Here is a 15,772-nt window from a genome sequence, read left to right as displayed (position 1 = left end):
TGCGTTGGAATATATGTATTGTTCCGTATAGTCTGATTGATGATCTCTGGTCTATTGAGCAATCCATGCTCATCGTGCATTACCACGTCACTCTTCGAAGGCTCGTAGAACAGCAAGCCCAGCAACGGAAAACGATGCAACACGATTATGACCTAGTGAAACCTCAACAGTCAGTCACAGAAAACTAGGAAGGGGAATAAAGACAATTTTGCATGAGCTGACATACCTCCGTATTCAACTCGCTCCCAGCGGACCTTCTTCACAACCTGGGAGCCATCCTTGCCGGTGATTAAGTTCTCCCAGATTTCAATCTGAGAAGGGCTGGTGCCTTCAGACTTTTTGTAGATCAATGCTCCAGGGGCACCCTCAATGTTCTCTCCTGTTGCGGCCGTCCAGACACGGCGGCCTTCGTACCACGGAATTTCATGGTCATTCTTGGCATGGACTATAGTCAGATCGAGGTCCTTGTGCGAGTAAGTCAACCCAGAAACGTCAGGAACTGGAGTGCTAACGCCGGTCAAACGAGCCACTCTTGCTGTTGTATCCCAATAGTCCACGATATGACTCATGACCCAGTTTTGGAACCTAGGATATCCAACCAGTGGTGATAGCATCGGAGGAGTGAGGCCCTTGACACTATAGGACTGGATGAGGCTGGGAAGATTACTAAAGGATGCTAGCAAGATAACTCCAGCGAATGGCTCAGCATTCTTGATGGCCGGCTGGACTGCGGCCGCATCAGGGGACCCAAAGGCAAAACGCTCAGCTACTGCTGCAGTGACCGCTGTACCCAGACTTTGGCCCATTATCACGATGCGAGAAGGAGGGATGCTCAGGGGACCTGCGGTGAGAAAGTTAAGAAGTGAGATACCGTCGGTGATCACACCCTCTTCAGTCGGGCTACCGGTCGAAAGACCAAATCCACGATAGTCAAGGGCAAAGACGTGCACGGGATGCGACGGGGTGGAGAGTCCGAGCATTGTATTGTAAGTGGCTGGTCTCTGAGCAGAGCCAAGATGGGCAGCATTACCATGGACTGTCACGTTGCGAAATCAGAAATGCGTTCTCAAAGATGTACGGATTAGCCAGTCACATACAGCTCACGACAACCCGAGCGTTGGGGTCATTGGCTAGAAGCTTGAAGGCCAAGGTTTGTGTATAGTCTTTAGCCGGCCCTGAAGGAGGTTTCTCCATCATCTCCTTTTCATGCTCCCGACAGAGATGCAGAGGCATCAGATGCCAGCCATAGAGCGTTTCATTATCAGGGGTCACCAAATAGAATGGCTGAACCTGGGTTTCTGGAATCGTCAATGATGGCACGATATTGATTCCTTATGGCACATACTTATGAAACCAAACTGTTCAACTTGATTGACATCCTGCCAGTAAGCAGGGTTGACCTTGTTTGCATAGAGGAAACTGGATACAGTCAGCCAGGTGAATCATACTGCAATCCTATCTCAAAGAAGGTGATGCATACAATCGCTGTACCCCAGCAAAAGTGAGGGTGGAGATAAACAGGACATAAGCCAGGCCACCGGCCGCAAGCGTCCAGTAGGCCTTCCTGAAGATAGGCTGCAATTCGACCATCGTTCGTTGCAGTGTCGACAGTGTCGACATCCACTCGGCGCGGAGGCGGAGAAGGGCGAGTCGCCGATGCGCCGATAAGCTGCCACTTATCGCGTCACGCTTTTCCTCCTTCCACCTCATCCGCTCTCCACGCCAACGCGCCGGACTGCTAGTTTCTCCAGGAAACCGGCGACTCTTACGCGTCTACACCCAATTAAAGATGCCTGAGAAGCGCAAGCAACCGCCGCGCGCCGGACGCGAGCCTGCGGCCAAGCGACGAGCCTCCGAGGCAGCCACCCAGTCTCAGAAGAGAAAGGCACCGACTCCTCGTGTCCCATCGCCGCCACCACCACCGCCTGAGCCTGTCGAAGCTCCATTGCCTACAACGATCAAAGATGGCGAGGCTGTGCCAGTGGTGCGCGTGCAGCAGCCCAAAAACCTGTCGGACAAGGAGTATCAGTCATACGCGGAAAGGTTTGATCCCAAGGTTCACCGACGGTTTGATGGCGCTGACAGAGAGCGGTTGTTTGTTACAGCGCAGTGCTGCTTACATCTCTCGAGAGATCTAAGAAGAAATGGCTGAGCGATGGCATCCTGGTCCGGTACTACACCAAGCCGAAGAAGACGAAGCGCGAACAAATCGAGAAGAACAACCCGCCCAAGGATTCAATGACTAGAATCGGGCCTTGCGACGTCACAATTGGACCTCATCGCTTCGACGCGATGATTTACACAGTGAAAGACCCCAACGCGCCACCAGCGATTCAATATGCCCCTCCCCAAAAACAGATGGTCCACTACGGGCATCCAAACAACTTCCAGCAATACCAGCCATATCCAGGCAATCAAAAAAGACCTCCCTACTCCCCTGCAGCTCCCGGTCGCCCTCCACAGGGATATCCGGGCACTCATCCGCCGCCACAGCAGCAACGTGGCCCGAATCAAACACAGCCTCAGTCGGGACAACGGCCACCGCAAAGTGGACAATCGGCGCAGCCTGCCAAGCCGAGCCCAGATCCCGTCATCCAAATGCTTGCTACCAGAGCTGCCGCAGATCCAGAGCTGAAAGCACTTATGAGAGTGGTGGCGTCTAGCCAGGCCTCGCAGGAGCAGCTTCGTGCTTTCCAGGCCCATATCGATGAACTTAACGCAATCATCAAGGCGAGGGAGCAGCAGGAACGTCAACGGAACGCAGCAGCAGCATCTACACCACCAGCGCCGGCATTAAAGACAGCAACCCCCGCGTCACAGACGAAGCCAACCCCACCACAACCTGACACTCAGCAAAAACAAGGCTCGGAAACGAAGACCCCGTTGCAAGGATCGGGCAACACGCCCCAAAATACCACCGCGGCTCAACCACCGTCAAAGGAGCCCCAGCAGCAATCGGCGGCAGAACCAAAAGCACCCACACCGGCATCAGCCAAAAAGCCAGCCGAAGGACCACCTAAATCCGAAATTCAACCTCAAACCCCGACACCGACCCAAGGAGGCCCGCCACCAGTACCCAGCGCCACCCAGCACACCCCCACCCCTACGCCGGCTCTGAAACAAGAGCCCGGGACAACTGGGCCAACCAACCCTCAAGCTACTCCATTAGGCTCAACGCAACCAGCAACATCAGGTCCATCGGTTATTCCTGGTCCTGCTAGCACATCAGCCTCCAACACAGCATCACAACCGCAAGCCCCTGCGGGGCAGCCCACTAAAGGTGCCAGCAATATTCAACAGCAAACACCCCGACCAGGCCCCCCTTATCCTCCATTTCAGCAGCAATCGCCGTACGGAACACAGCCTCCTCTTCAATCACGCCCGGCGCAATACGGCTCTCCTACGCCTTATTATCGTCCCCAAGTGCCTGCGGCGCGACCCACACCGACCCCACTCAACTACAAGTCCGTGGTTTTTGAATTCACTTCTCCGTTGACACCATATGGGAGCAGTACCTCTGGTCATGCTGGCTCGGGCGATCGTTACTTGTTCCCTGAGCATTCAATTCTGGAATGGATTTCAAACGAGAATACCATTCTAGCTTCTTTCCTCATTGTGAAGAAAGTAGACCCAGACACGCCATTCCCAATCGAGACTGCGCCCGATGCTGGCTCTGGGCGCGGAAAAGGCAAAGGCACTTCTAAATCAAAGAAGGCAGCCAAGGGGGAGAAAGCTGCCGATACGCCCGCTCCTGCCGACACGCCTCAAAAACAAGAGTCCTCTGATAAGCCAGATACCAAGCCTGGCCAACCAGGAACGCCTGCTACGGCTGGTGAAAAACCTGACAATGATGCAAATCTCAAGGAATACTGGCAACCTGTCACATTCCGCATTCATGCCGCCAATGCCCGGATCCTAGAGCCTCTAACCCGTGTTGTCAAGCCGGCCGACGAAGTCCGTAAGTACATGAATGAGGTCATGGACCGGGCTGAGCGTGCGCCCGATGGCTTCCCTGCCCTTCGGCTTCCTCACGAAGATGCCCGCGAGGCTTTCGAGGCAGAAAGCACTCCCGCTTCTGCGGCAAATCCCGGTGCTTCTTCACGCAGCCGTCCTTCGAAGGCTGTGGCGAAACTGGCCGAGGAAGAATCTGAGGTTGAGAGCAATGTGATGGAGCCTGAAGAGGAAGAGGAGCTGTTGGAATTCTATGGTGCGCCCATGGGTATGCCGCCCCTGCGTGTTTAAGGCGATAATTCTTTGGGGTTGTTTTATTCCAGTGCTACATGGATAATCTAACTGCACGGCACATCTATATGTACAAAATGTAATGCTCAGTTGTTTTGGCCAATTTGTTCCCGGTTTAGTACGTAGCCGCCATGTAGAAAAATGCGCTAACTGTAGATCAATATTTCAAATTACAGTTTCAAATTAAAAGCGGAGGTAGATTGTCGAATAATCAAAATCAGATTGGCATGCAAGTAAAACTCAATTAACCACCAAACACCAAGGTCCAATGCCATTTCCAGACCCAAAAAAAGCACATCAATCCAGCTATCTCACACACTTCCGCCTGAATGTTGCCCTTGGTCACCAATAATCCCTGCCGTTTCTAGCAGCCACCGAGCACTCTCTTTTGCAGAGTCTCCGGCCCCAGCTTTGAGATTAATGTTGCGCCGTCTCTCGGCTTCGCGAGCTTCGAAGTCCCACTTAGCCCGCTGCAGCTCAACAGCACTTAAGCTTGGGTCCGAGACAAACGCCTGCTCCGGGTCCGGGACCACGCCCCAGATCTCAAGTGAATAGATATCTAAGCGGGTCTTGATCGACGCGTCCTCCGGTGATGCAGTCCCGGATGGAATGAAAACGCCGTTGTGACCGACTGGCTCGACATGGAATTCGGCGATTTCGAGATTCACATCGATTAGTAAACTAGCGGCTCCATGTGGACTGGGATGGGCCTGCTGACTGCGTGAACGCGGCGGAATCTGGCAGCCAATTGCAAGTCCTGTTTGTGTTGAGAACCACGCTACGGGCAGATTGGTCTGCTTCTGGATAGCTGAAGCTGGATTTCCAGGCAGAACGAGGTGCTTAGGGGAAAGTTGGAACAGGTAGGCAAGAGGATCGGAGCTTGAGGCCGAAGACGAGCTGTGTGATGAGGGTGATTTCCAGGATTTCGGGAGGTAGGCACCAATTGTAACAAGCTCCTCACTGTCTCCTTCCGGTGTACCTTGCAGAATAAGAAGACTGGCAGACTGCCAGGTGAGAACGTGGTGGGAGAAGGATGTCAGTGAGGAGCCGTGAGCGGTTGTGGAGAAGACAGGATGAAGACGAATGCCACTTTTGAAAAGGTTCGAAGATGGTGAAGGCGAAGGCAAGAAAAATGACATGTGGGAAAGGATCGCTGGGTTGAGTATTGTCGACTCGAAGCTTCCTAGGAGCATAATTGGCTTTGCCGAAAGGGCTTCTTCAGATTTCTCTTCTATCTCCTCCTTGTGGGCAACGTCACTCTGTCGTCTTTGGGAAAGCATCAGGTTCTTACTGAAAAGCATGTGCTCAAACAATGCCGTCAGAGGATCGAATAAGTATGGTAAAGATGTCGAGATTGTACGGGCAAATGCCCTGTACGATATGCCGCCATCACATTCCTCTGGAGAGAACGCTGCAATGATTCTATCGGCTTCTTTTTGGGTTGCCTCAAGCCGGTCGGGACTCAGGTCATATGTGTAGGTCTTGACGGATTCAAGTGGCTTCAGAGGCGCAATCACAAGCAACAGCATAAGCAGCCGGCGGAAGGTATCGATCGAAATGCGTGTTTCATAGACAGTCCGATCAACACGGTGGTCATGCTTGAACACCTCAATTGCATCAAGGGACTCCAATGCCGCAAGAGCAAGGTCATCATCCTCATCTTCATCATAATCGTCATTGGCGGGCTCGTCGATAGAGAATCCCGGAACATGAGAGCTGACAGCAGAGGGATCAGGCTCTTCCTCCGCTCCTGGCTGACTATGGTCATTCTCTACATTTTGTTTTGGGGGTGGTCCGATGTACTTCCTCCCAACATCAGCAAGGCTACCAAAGAGCAACTTAACGCGGTCTTTCCGCCCTCGGCGGAGCACTTTGCCGTAGCGCTCAGTCAATAGGACCACCACCTTGACCATGGCCTCGAACGTCAAAACACTTGGCGCCAAGGTACTCTGAAAGGGGAATGCTCCAAGGTACGAAACCATGCGGAAAAGAACAGGTCCCGCGTCAAGGGAAGCCTGATCCACGCCCGAGAACCCATCCGGAACCCCCAAGAAATCCGAGAGGGTCTTTTCATTCCAGTAACGAAAACCCCCGTGCTCTGCCGCACGAGAGAAAAAGTTGTCTTTGAAATGCGTAAGCTCTAATGGCGAGAAGCATTTTGCGGCGAAACGCTCCGCCAGCAGGTGGCTTAGCTCCTCTATTCATAGTCAGCTCGGGTTTATAGATCAGTACATGTTACAAGAGGGGCTCCAAAGACGATTCCGCAAGGAAATTTTGATCGCCATGCTGTAGAGACGCAGAGGCTTGGTACGGACTGACCTGGGGATGCTCCACTATAATCAGTCGACTGGCCCGCACCCATTGTTACTGCGAATACGCGGAGCCGCCCGCTGCTTCACTTCCTGCGGTGGCCTCCCAGGTGCTGTCCAGAAAAGACAAACAAAAGGTCGCGAACGAGTGAAACAGGATGGGCAGTCAAGAAGTCGTAAGACTCGACGGAATGAATGGAAGTTGGAGGGCGATGGGACGTTCCAGATGACGACGTCTCATATCGCTGCCTGAGGTGTCCGTGCGCGCCGGCCCAGACCGTTTCCTTTTCTAGACAGCTACGATTCGAAGGCATTGGAAGGCGATTTGTGTTTGATCCATTTACACTTGTTGATCTTATTTTCATAGCAACATAAGGAGATTCGTTTTCATGGTGTCCGAAAATATTCTCAACCCCTCTAGCCAAAAGGGACAAGCGCGGCCTACAGCATAACAATGCCCACGCCGCCCATCTTCTTCTCGTCGGGCAGGTTCTTGTCATTGATTCCACCGGGGACGGCAGCCGTGCGGTAGTTGTACAGGTAGAAGTGAAGTTGACCATCGCCAGGACCAAATTTGAGCTGCTCGAGGAACATGGGGTTGTCGTGCGAAGTAAGGGCGTTGAAGACGTCGAACTTGGCCTAGAATGATGTGAGAAGGAGGTTTGAGAGAAAACGAAAGAAATGCCTTACCTGCTTAGCGCAGATAAGCGCATCGTTCATTAGAAGCTGGAGACGCTCCTTAAGCGCCTTCGCGTTGTCGGTAAACGCAGTCTCAGTCGCATAGTAGTAGAGGTAAGCGGCACGGACAAGCTCGTGCTTAGAGTTATCAATGACAGTAGACTCAAGGTTGTAGAAGGAGACGAAGTCGGTGATCTTCTTGGTCTCCGGGTCCTCCACCACATACGCCCAAACAACCTGCTCCTTGCCAGGCTGCTCCTTATACAGCATCCAGTGGTCGATCTCCTCCCGGGTAAAAGCTTGATTCATGTCGAAGCGGAGCAAGTATCGTTCCAGTAGGTCGTGAACGGCATCAATATCCTTAGACTCCATCGGCCGCAGGCCGGGGGTCGAGGTGGTAGCAGGGAGGTGGTTTTTGGTGATCTGGCGAGCCTTCGTCGAGCCATGAGGAAGAGGCGAGAACCCGACCTCGTACAGCTTCAGCCAGTCCAGGGCGCGGTGGTAGTATCGGCAGGAGCTAACGGGGGTGGGCAAGATCACACCACCAGTATAGATGGCCTGGAAAATACCCTTGACATAGCAGCGGCGAGTGATCTCCTTGATCAGGACCGGGGTCAATCGCTTCGAGCGCAGCTTCTTGTGAATGCAGAGGAAGTTAATTTCGGTCACCTTGAGGCGCTCCCCGCGGACACGGATTTCCGTCGGAACACCGCAAATCGATGCAACCAGCTTTCGGGACTTGGTCGCCCGGACACCGACATGCCATTCCTTCTTCCAGCCCGGAGACATCAAGGCCCTGTTGAAACATAAAGTATTCAGCGTCAGTAATTCTTATGCGAAATATCAAGGGTCCCGTAGAGATATCGTACCAGTGCAAGAAGGACTGCGAGTAGGCGAATCGGAACATGGCATTGTCATCCTCCACATAATGGTTGTTCAACAACTCGTACAGTTCCTGCAGCTCAGTCTCGTTTGTCAAGTCAAGGGTACACCACTCAAATCCCTCGACCAATGGGTCCGGCGTCTTCGAGACCTTCTCCGGGTCAATCATTTTGATCGGTCCCTGCGCAACGGGAGTCGGGTGCGCCCGGTCATCGAAATGCGGGACAGGCTGTGTCTGCCAGAACTTGTACGAAGCCATATCCTTCTGGTTCTTCCCGCCGCCCATTGAGAGGCCAGTCAACAACTGCGAGATGTCCAGATTCGCGAGTGTCTGCGCCGCCGTATCCTGGTCCATGCCGGCGAGCTCATGCTTCAGTGCCGGGTTCATTTCCATAAGCGACTTGAGTACCTTCGAGGGAAGCTTCTTCGTGGAACCGGTGGAGGGGGTAGCTGCATCATCCAAGAATTCAGTAAAGGCTTCGGGAGGGCTGTATGGCGGGGACTGGGTACCCTTGCTACTGTCTGAGGCGCTGCCGGCGCCCGCGTCTTCAGACTCACTCTCATGGCGCTTGGGGCCTTTGCCCTTGTCCTGGGAGTCCGACATGGCCACTGGTTAGAGAGAATTGCAGGGAGAGGCGGTGATGGTGGTGAGCGGGAGAAGAGGAGGATTTCGTTGCGGCCCCACGTTAAGCGCATGAAACGCGGATCGGCGGGGGGTCCCGGGGGTCCCAACTTTCTGCCCCGTCTAGTTTTGGGCGCAGGAAACTATACGATCTGAACTATTACAGGAGAACAGACTCAGAACAAAAGTTTGGGTGATTACATTATTATATATATGGGTTAACTAACTAATATTGATATCTATTTAGTCAGTGTCTACATTCTTTTAGTGTCTATTCCTTGCTTAGCTGCAGCAAAAGGAACCTCGGCACTACATGCACTGGCATGGCAGGGCAGAGTCCATGTATTCCTGCTTAGCAAATGCATTGTATGGGAATCTCGAATTGTTGAAATCCACAAAAAAGGTCATCTCTATAGCCATCGCCGTCTCGCTATGTCATAAATTATATGTCAAGAGTTGATACAAGAACCAAAAGAGACATGGAGCTCCAGGCTGCCCATGAATTTGAAATCCAGACCATGAGAAGAGATTAAGCATTCTCTGTGTATGGCTTCGTCTCAACCACATCGAGGAAGCCACCGACGAGATGGATACTACCAGTGACAAAAGTCATGACAGGCGCCTCGTCTTCCTGGATGGCCTTGCGTGCCTGAGCAGCCACATTACGCGCAAAGTCAACGGCCTCTTCAATCGTTCCAAACACTTGGGTGTGAGCCTTGGGGTCAATCTCATTCCAGGTAGCTGCGAGTGACTTTTGAACCCGAAGCAGCTCGAGATCGTCAGCATTAGTGCTCATACTGACCAAGTCGGGACGGAAACCAGCTTGCTTGTATGTAATGTTTGTGCAGAACAAAGCGTGGGTGAAAGGAGTGTCGGATTCTAATGCAGCAGCGAGAGTCTCATGGAGGGCACGAGCCAGAGCTGAGCTGTCCCGAGTCTGCTGATTGAAAATCAAGATCCGCGGCTTTTTCGTAGCAACATCGTTAGATGACGAGTCGGCGTGAATTTGCGAGGCAAACCACTGGCCAGCCAGCCGGATGCTCTCCAGCGTATGTCCTCCATCGATATACCAAGTGACGTGCTTCTCGAAGCGAGTCTCACACCGGCCACCCAGGCGAGTCTCCTCAAGCCCGGCCTTGAACTTGGCTGGAAGAGGTTCAAACATGACATTCTCAGATATCTCCGCCACGCCCATCTTTCTCAAGAACTCTGCAGCAGATGCGACTGCCAGGGAGGCATTGATGTATTGAAAATCACCTGCCAGCCCAAGCTTCACTTGGCTGGTACCTGCACGAAGGTCGGGATGCTCAAACACAACGTCCAACTGAGTGCCCTTGGTTGCAGCACGCTCGGCCAGCACGCTCTCTGCGCTTTGGCCTTGCGGGGCTGTGAAAGCTTTGACACCAGACTTGATGATACCACCCTTGTGCCATGCGATTTGCTCAATTGTAGTACCCAGCATAGCGGTGTGGTCAATTCCAAGACTGGTGATAGCCGTCACCTTTGGCCGCTCAATCACATTGGTGCAATCGTATTCTCCTCCAATGCCGCACTCGATGACTGCAGCGTCAACGCCCTCGCTCAAGTACGTGTGGAACGCCATCAGCGTCAGATAACGGAAGTATTGCGGCTTCGCGCCCGGCGCGGTGGGATCCTCACCAGCCACCCTGGCTGCATCCTCTAGACGGTCCCAGACTTCGAAGAAGTACCGAGCGAATTGTTCCTCGGAAAGCGGGGCATTGTCGATCTTGATGCGCTCGCGGGCGAAACGCAGATGCGGGGATGTGTAGAGCCCGACCTTGTGAAGTCGAGGGGTGGATTGGCCCGGCTCCGACTTGGTGTACTGGGAGAGAATGGTGGAGATGAATGCGGAGGTTGAGCCCTTGCCCTTGGTCCCCGCAACATGCACCGGGTTCAATTGATCCAGATCGGCAGGCTAAGAGAAAGCAATGTCAGCAGCGTATTCCTCAACAGCATACCAGCATACGGCATATTTTGTTGCCAACCTTATATCCAATACGACGAAGCCATTCAACCGTCTCCGGGAGGGATCGCTTGTTCATATCCTCCCGCGACCTTGATTTCCGCAGCTCCTCCACAATCGCAAAGTTAGTCTGTAAGGAATTGAGCGCTGCAATTGCAGCCTAGACATAAACAAAATCAGTACACGTGACCTATAGCATGCAAGCGATATCACCTGGCCATGCGGAGTTGCAGGGCCGTTGAGACAGAGAAGCCCGGCATACCTCGTATGAGCGTGTCATAGCAGGCGAGTGAGTCGAGACTCGCCGCTGTGGACAGGACCAGCGAAATGACCTCCAGATCCCTCTCATGGACAAGTGCGACCCTTGCTTGCAATTTCAAATGAGCAGGCGGGGTGTTTCGCGACAAGAAACCCCGGCAGCTCGAAGATTATCTGGTTCTGCCCCCCCCATCCTGCCTCTCCTCGGGAAACCAGTGGTCTTTGACTTCGGAGATGTCACGTGAACATGACCCGCCTTATCTTGACGATAAGCTCGATGGAGTCAGCGGTGTGAAATACGTGCAGAATGCCTGGGATTCAATCGCAATGTTGTTCTCTACACCGGAAAGGTAATAAATGAGTAACTGATCAATTGGCATGGATTATATTTAATCAATACGCCACCCTGAATACCGTATACCTCTTGAGGTGCTAAACAAAAAAGGGCAAAGGTGCCGCATCAGCAAGGGTGAAGATTGGCACCCAAGTATGAGCGTGATAAGCCATGTGGGAGTGAACAGAGATTGTATCAGCAGAAGAGGGAAGGGAGGCACAGCAATGCCGACGAAAGAGACAAATGGAAACGAAAACGGGTCAAAGACGGCCCCGCCAAGTGAGAAGTAATTATACTAGAACATACAAGCCATGAAGGGTACAGATATGAAGACAGGGTTTGATGTGAGAAATCACACAAAGGATATGAGCGCGATGAGCGCATTTATTCGATCCTAGTCTTGCCTTCCTCCAGGAAAACGAGACGAGCATTGCTAATGCCGCGTTGGTGTCTTCTGGAAGGAAGCCATTGACCGATGATGGGATCGGAGCGTGCCTTGATGAGAGCATCCTGGTATCCTTCGGCGCCTGCGACGGGGGTATTGAGCTTCGGCCAGTTCACCTGAGAATCGGTCAACACTAGTGATTAATATTTTGGAGGAGAATAAACGTACATATAGCATGCCATGCCCATGGATGAAACGGAAGGAGTAGGCACCGATGATGATCCAGAAGATCATAAAAAGTCGGAGCGGCCAGACCGCTGCGTCAGGCAATCGTCTTGTGAAAGTTGCAATCAATACCATGAACAAGCTGGCCGCAAAGACATACGGAATAGCTTGGATCACGAGCGGTCGGCCGTCAATGAATAGCTGAATGTTGGCAAATGCTGTGTCTGATGGAAGGTAGGTGCCCAGGAACACATCAAAGCCATCCTGGCGGGGTCCGTCCATGAAGTTGTTACGCACATAGCGCGTAATAGAGTTGTTCAGGTCCTGAAGAGCACCGGCCCGAGTCCGCTTGCCCGTACGAGTAAAGTCGGTCTTCAGGGCTCCAGTGCCAGAATAGGACTTGGAAACAACATCGGCATTGTCTGCCCAGATATTCCGGAATAAATCCTCAAAGTCTCGGTCATCGTTGGCGGTCTCACCAGGGCGAAGCACCCCAGCATCCATGAGTTGTCGGGTCACCGCCCAGCGGCCGAGCATGCTTTGTACAACATTGGTTCGATCAAGGCAGTCCATACAATTGGTTCGCACCACACTTGTTTGTTTTGACCGGATATCTAGCTGTCCACCAGATGATCCGGGAAATTCCACACCACGGAAGTAGCCACCTTGGGTCAAGCCATCGTTCAAGCGACCCATCAGCAGTTCAGCCCGATGCCATTTGAGACCCTTGGTCTCGTTGTGGAAGTCGAAATAGATGTAGTGCAGACGATCCATCTCTTTTTGCTTCAGGCCTGGTTCCAGGACATGCAGCTTCTCAGGCGTCTTCTCATCAGCTTCGGTTGTCTCGGTTGAAGAAGAGATGAGAATGCGAACCAGCTGCTCGTAAGCCTTCTTCACGCGTTCCTCTCGGCCCTTTTGGTTAACGAGGTTGACCATGTAGTTCTCTCCATACAGGCGAATCTGCTCCGCAAAATGCTTACGCGCAGCCTCGACCGCGGTCTCGACGCCCCGAACCTGAAGTTTGGGCGTATATTTGAGGTCGTTGACTTCAGCCCAAAAGACCGGTACACTACCCCGGGTCTGAACAAAAGAGTAGACCTGAAGATCCTGTCCTGTCTTGCCGTTGGTCATCGACTGACCTGGAGCATAGCCTGACAATCCTCCGGTCGTATCGTTCAGAATCACAATCTGCTCTGTTTCGTTGTAGTTCGATACATTGCCGTGCTCGTCGATACCGCGGGAGAAGTATCTCGTCCCAGCACGGTGCCTGGATCGCCGTGTAATGAGTGCGAATGTGAAGGAGGTTCCCTTGACTCGAGCCGGGGTGATGCGCAGCATGCCGAACATCACTGGAAGGATGTAAGGGTCAGCACCCGGCTGGGGGCCATAGCGAATGCCATTTGTGTTATGTTCTCCCAAGCTGAAGTCGATCAGGTCGGACTGGATAAACCGGTTCCAGAAAAAACGATCGTCAGCGCACTTCCACATAGGAATATCGGACGGACTCTGCGATTGTCGCTGGAAACTGTTGGTGAGGTCCAGGGAGTAGGAAAAGTACATAGGGCCGGTTCGAAGCAGGTCTTTGATCACAGCGAGATAGGTGTCTTCGTCTTTATCATGGAGGGGGCGCTCGCGCATCGGAAGAAACTCGGTCGAGGCGACTTTGTACACCATGTGGCCGCGGAGGCGCCCCATGGGCTGGGCTTTGGTGATGACAATAATGTATTTGTCTATTCGGGGAGGTCAGCACAGCCCCCGTCATCTTGTCGTTGCGGTCACAATTCACCTAGCTTCAGCTTGATAATTCCCAGAATTCCCGCGATGCTCGAGATGCGTTTTGCGCCCGATAGAGGGCCATCATTCAGACGGAGGTCGCCAGTCGGCCGGTCCACCACGAGAGTCGGTGCCTGGGGAGATGAGGGCGAGGTAAAGGCATAGTGGGAGGGCGAAGCGTGTAAATTGACATCCCTGAAAGGGAGAATCTGAGGCGCCATGGCAGGCAGCCGAAAGACGAGTGTCTTGGTTTTAGGTGCGGATATTATCAGGGGGTTGGTGGGGGAAGAACAGAGGGAAGCGCGGCCAGAAACACATGATCGACCGCGGCGTACACACGCCAAAGCGGCAGGCGCGGGCCACCTGGTCACTTGGGGCCTCTCGAGGGCCGGCCAGTGCCTCTCAGCGCCCACCCAGGACCACGCTCACTCCCGCCAGTCCTGCAGCGTACCGCCACACCGCCCCGCTGCTCATGTGGCTGGGCCTTCCGTCATCCACTCCGTACGCTGCCTTACCTTCTCTTCTCCATCCACAACGAACGGCGAAACAAGAGAGTCGTGCCCTTGAACGATCCCGGACTGTCTCCGCCGACTGTTTTGACATCTCTTCCTTTCTTGTCACCGTTCCCCCTCCAACCGGTCGCTTCCCCCTGACCACCGGCCATGGCCTCCCGAGCTGCAGCAGGCGCCCGCCCCGGCGCGAAATTCGCCCAGTTCAAGCTGGTATTGCTTGGTAGGTGATCTCCATGAACTACTGGAATTTTGGACTCTGAGCGCTAACGCATTTCGTCTCTCTATGTAGGAGAATCTGCCGTCGGAAAGGTTCGAGATCCGGCTTGCTACCTAGCTGTCTTGAGGCGCTAACATGATCGTTATCTTCCAGAGTTCGCTGGTGTTGAGATTTGTCAAGGTAAGTTGACGATGGCCCGCTCTGCTTGCCAATTTCGGTCTCTGGCAGGAGGCAAGCAGTCCTCGGAGGAGGAAGTAACTGACCAGTTGGATCAGGACCAATTCGATGATTACCGGGAGTCGACGATTGGCGCTGCCTTCCTGACACAGACCATTTCCCTCGACGAGAGCACTACGGTCAAGTTTGAAATCTGGGATACTGCTGGTCAGGAGAGATACAAGTCGCTGGCTCCGATGTACTATCGAAATGCCAACTGTGCCGTCGTGGTCTATGACATCACCCAAGCCGTACGTTCGGCCACTACGACCTACTTGGATTGCTTGTGCTGACCATCGTCTCTTTTGCCTACTGTTATAGTCATCGTTGGATAAGGCCAAGTCTTGGGTGAAGGAACTCCAGCGTCAAGCAAACGAGAACATCGTGATCGCCCTGGCCGGCAACAAGCTGGATCTTGTCACCGAAAGCCCAGATAAGCGTGCCATCCAGACCGCAGACGCAGAGGCCTATGCTCGTGAGGCCGGCCTCCTCTTTTTCGAGACCTCCGCCAAGTCCGCGACGAACGTGCGGGAATTGTTCACAGCCATCGCGAAAAAGCTGCCTCTGGACCAGGCTGGCCCCCGGAACCTGCGGACGGCCCCGCGCCCCGGAGTTGACCTGCGGCCTGAGGCTCCCGGCACCCAGGGTGCTGGTGTATGCAACTGTTAAAGCCAGAAAGCAATATAAGCTTCCTTCGCAACTGGCCATCGCGACCTCCTCCTGTCCGTCCTCGGTTGCAGCGAACGTCTCCTTTAACGTCTGACCCCGGTATCGAGGCCACTTGGTCAGATTATGACCTCTCTCACATCACCATATTTCGATACGAGAGGTAAATTCTCGTTCCCTTATTCATCTACTTGTCTCGGTCTCCTGGTTAATTGATCTATTGCTCGCTCTGCTTCTCAGAAGACTCCGCTGAGTCTGGCGCCAACAGAAGGATTTCGACTTCATCCACGGACGCATCTGGAAGTTGGCTTTAGACATTCTGGGGCAGGATTCGCCTCCTCTTGCTTCAGTTTCCCTTGTACTTCTGGCCCCTTTTTCACCCGGCGTCTGCATATGCTCTTCTGTTTGCCTGTTGGGCTGAATTCCTCATGTTACTATTTCCTGTTGTCTCTTTTTTTCCCCAGAACCC

The 15,772-nt window shown here is 53.3% G+C and overlaps 7 protein-coding genes across 7 annotated transcripts; 2 read left to right on the top strand and 5 right to left on the bottom strand.

The window, feature by feature from the left end:
- Positions 1-87: 87 nt before the first annotated feature.
- Positions 88-1,590, bottom strand: N7482_001131 (alpha/beta hydrolase; the record flags this gene model as incomplete). The annotated part of the gene is made up of 5 exons (XM_056683256.1): positions 88-152; positions 227-1,036; positions 1,098-1,298; positions 1,346-1,419; positions 1,481-1,590. 5 exons carry the CDS (start codon positions 1,588-1,590, stop codon positions 88-90), a joined length of 1,260 nt encoding a protein of 419 aa, XP_056546862.1.
- A 199-nt stretch (positions 1,591-1,789) lies between these two features.
- N7482_001130 (uncharacterized protein) lies at positions 1,790-4,242 on the top strand (the record flags this gene model as incomplete). The annotated part of the gene is made up of 2 exons (XM_056683255.1): positions 1,790-2,043; positions 2,106-4,242. 2 exons carry the CDS (start codon positions 1,790-1,792, stop codon positions 4,240-4,242), a joined length of 2,391 nt encoding a protein of 796 aa, XP_056546861.1.
- A 311-nt stretch (positions 4,243-4,553) lies between these two features.
- On the bottom strand, positions 4,554-6,604 carry N7482_001129 (uncharacterized protein; the record flags this gene model as incomplete). Its single annotated transcript, XM_056683254.1, has 2 exons — positions 4,554-6,439; positions 6,562-6,604. 2 exons carry the CDS (start codon positions 6,602-6,604, stop codon positions 4,554-4,556), a joined length of 1,929 nt encoding a protein of 642 aa, XP_056546860.1.
- Positions 6,605-6,992: 388 nt separating this feature from the next.
- On the bottom strand, positions 6,993-8,715 carry N7482_001128 (glycylpeptide N-tetradecanoyltransferase swoF; the record flags this gene model as incomplete). The annotated part of the gene is made up of 3 exons (XM_056683253.1): positions 6,993-7,190; positions 7,242-8,025; positions 8,099-8,715. 3 exons carry the CDS (start codon positions 8,713-8,715, stop codon positions 6,993-6,995), a joined length of 1,599 nt encoding a protein of 532 aa, XP_056546859.1.
- A 547-nt stretch (positions 8,716-9,262) lies between these two features.
- Positions 9,263-10,997, bottom strand: N7482_001127 (tetrahydrofolate synthase; the record flags this gene model as incomplete). Its single annotated transcript, XM_056683252.1, has 3 exons — positions 9,263-10,669; positions 10,713-10,877; positions 10,980-10,997. 3 exons carry the CDS (start codon positions 10,995-10,997, stop codon positions 9,263-9,265), a joined length of 1,590 nt encoding a protein of 529 aa, XP_056546858.1.
- A 696-nt stretch (positions 10,998-11,693) lies between these two features.
- N7482_001126 (putative phosphoinositide phosphatase (Sac1)) lies at positions 11,694-13,913 on the bottom strand (the record flags this gene model as incomplete). The annotated part of the gene is made up of 3 exons (XM_056683251.1): positions 11,694-11,870; positions 11,923-13,649; positions 13,706-13,913. 3 exons carry the CDS (start codon positions 13,911-13,913, stop codon positions 11,694-11,696), a joined length of 2,112 nt encoding a protein of 703 aa, XP_056546857.1.
- Positions 13,914-14,354: 441 nt separating this feature from the next.
- Positions 14,355-15,306, top strand: N7482_001125 (Rab family GTPase; the record flags this gene model as incomplete). Its single annotated transcript, XM_056683250.1, has 4 exons — positions 14,355-14,424; positions 14,575-14,601; positions 14,650-14,888; positions 14,959-15,306. 4 exons carry the CDS (start codon positions 14,355-14,357, stop codon positions 15,304-15,306), a joined length of 684 nt encoding a protein of 227 aa, XP_056546856.1.
- Positions 15,307-15,772: the final 466 nt, after the last annotated feature.

The sequence above is a fragment of the Penicillium canariense genome (genome assembly GCF_028826845.1).
Source record: "Penicillium canariense strain IBT 26290 chromosome Unknown utg000001l_segment0_segment0, whole genome shotgun sequence".
Classification (NCBI taxonomy): Eukaryota; Fungi; Ascomycota; class Eurotiomycetes; order Eurotiales; family Aspergillaceae; genus Penicillium; species Penicillium canariense.
The sequence above is the reverse complement of the archived record's forward strand: the minus strand, read 5'-3'. Positions and strand labels throughout refer to the sequence as shown.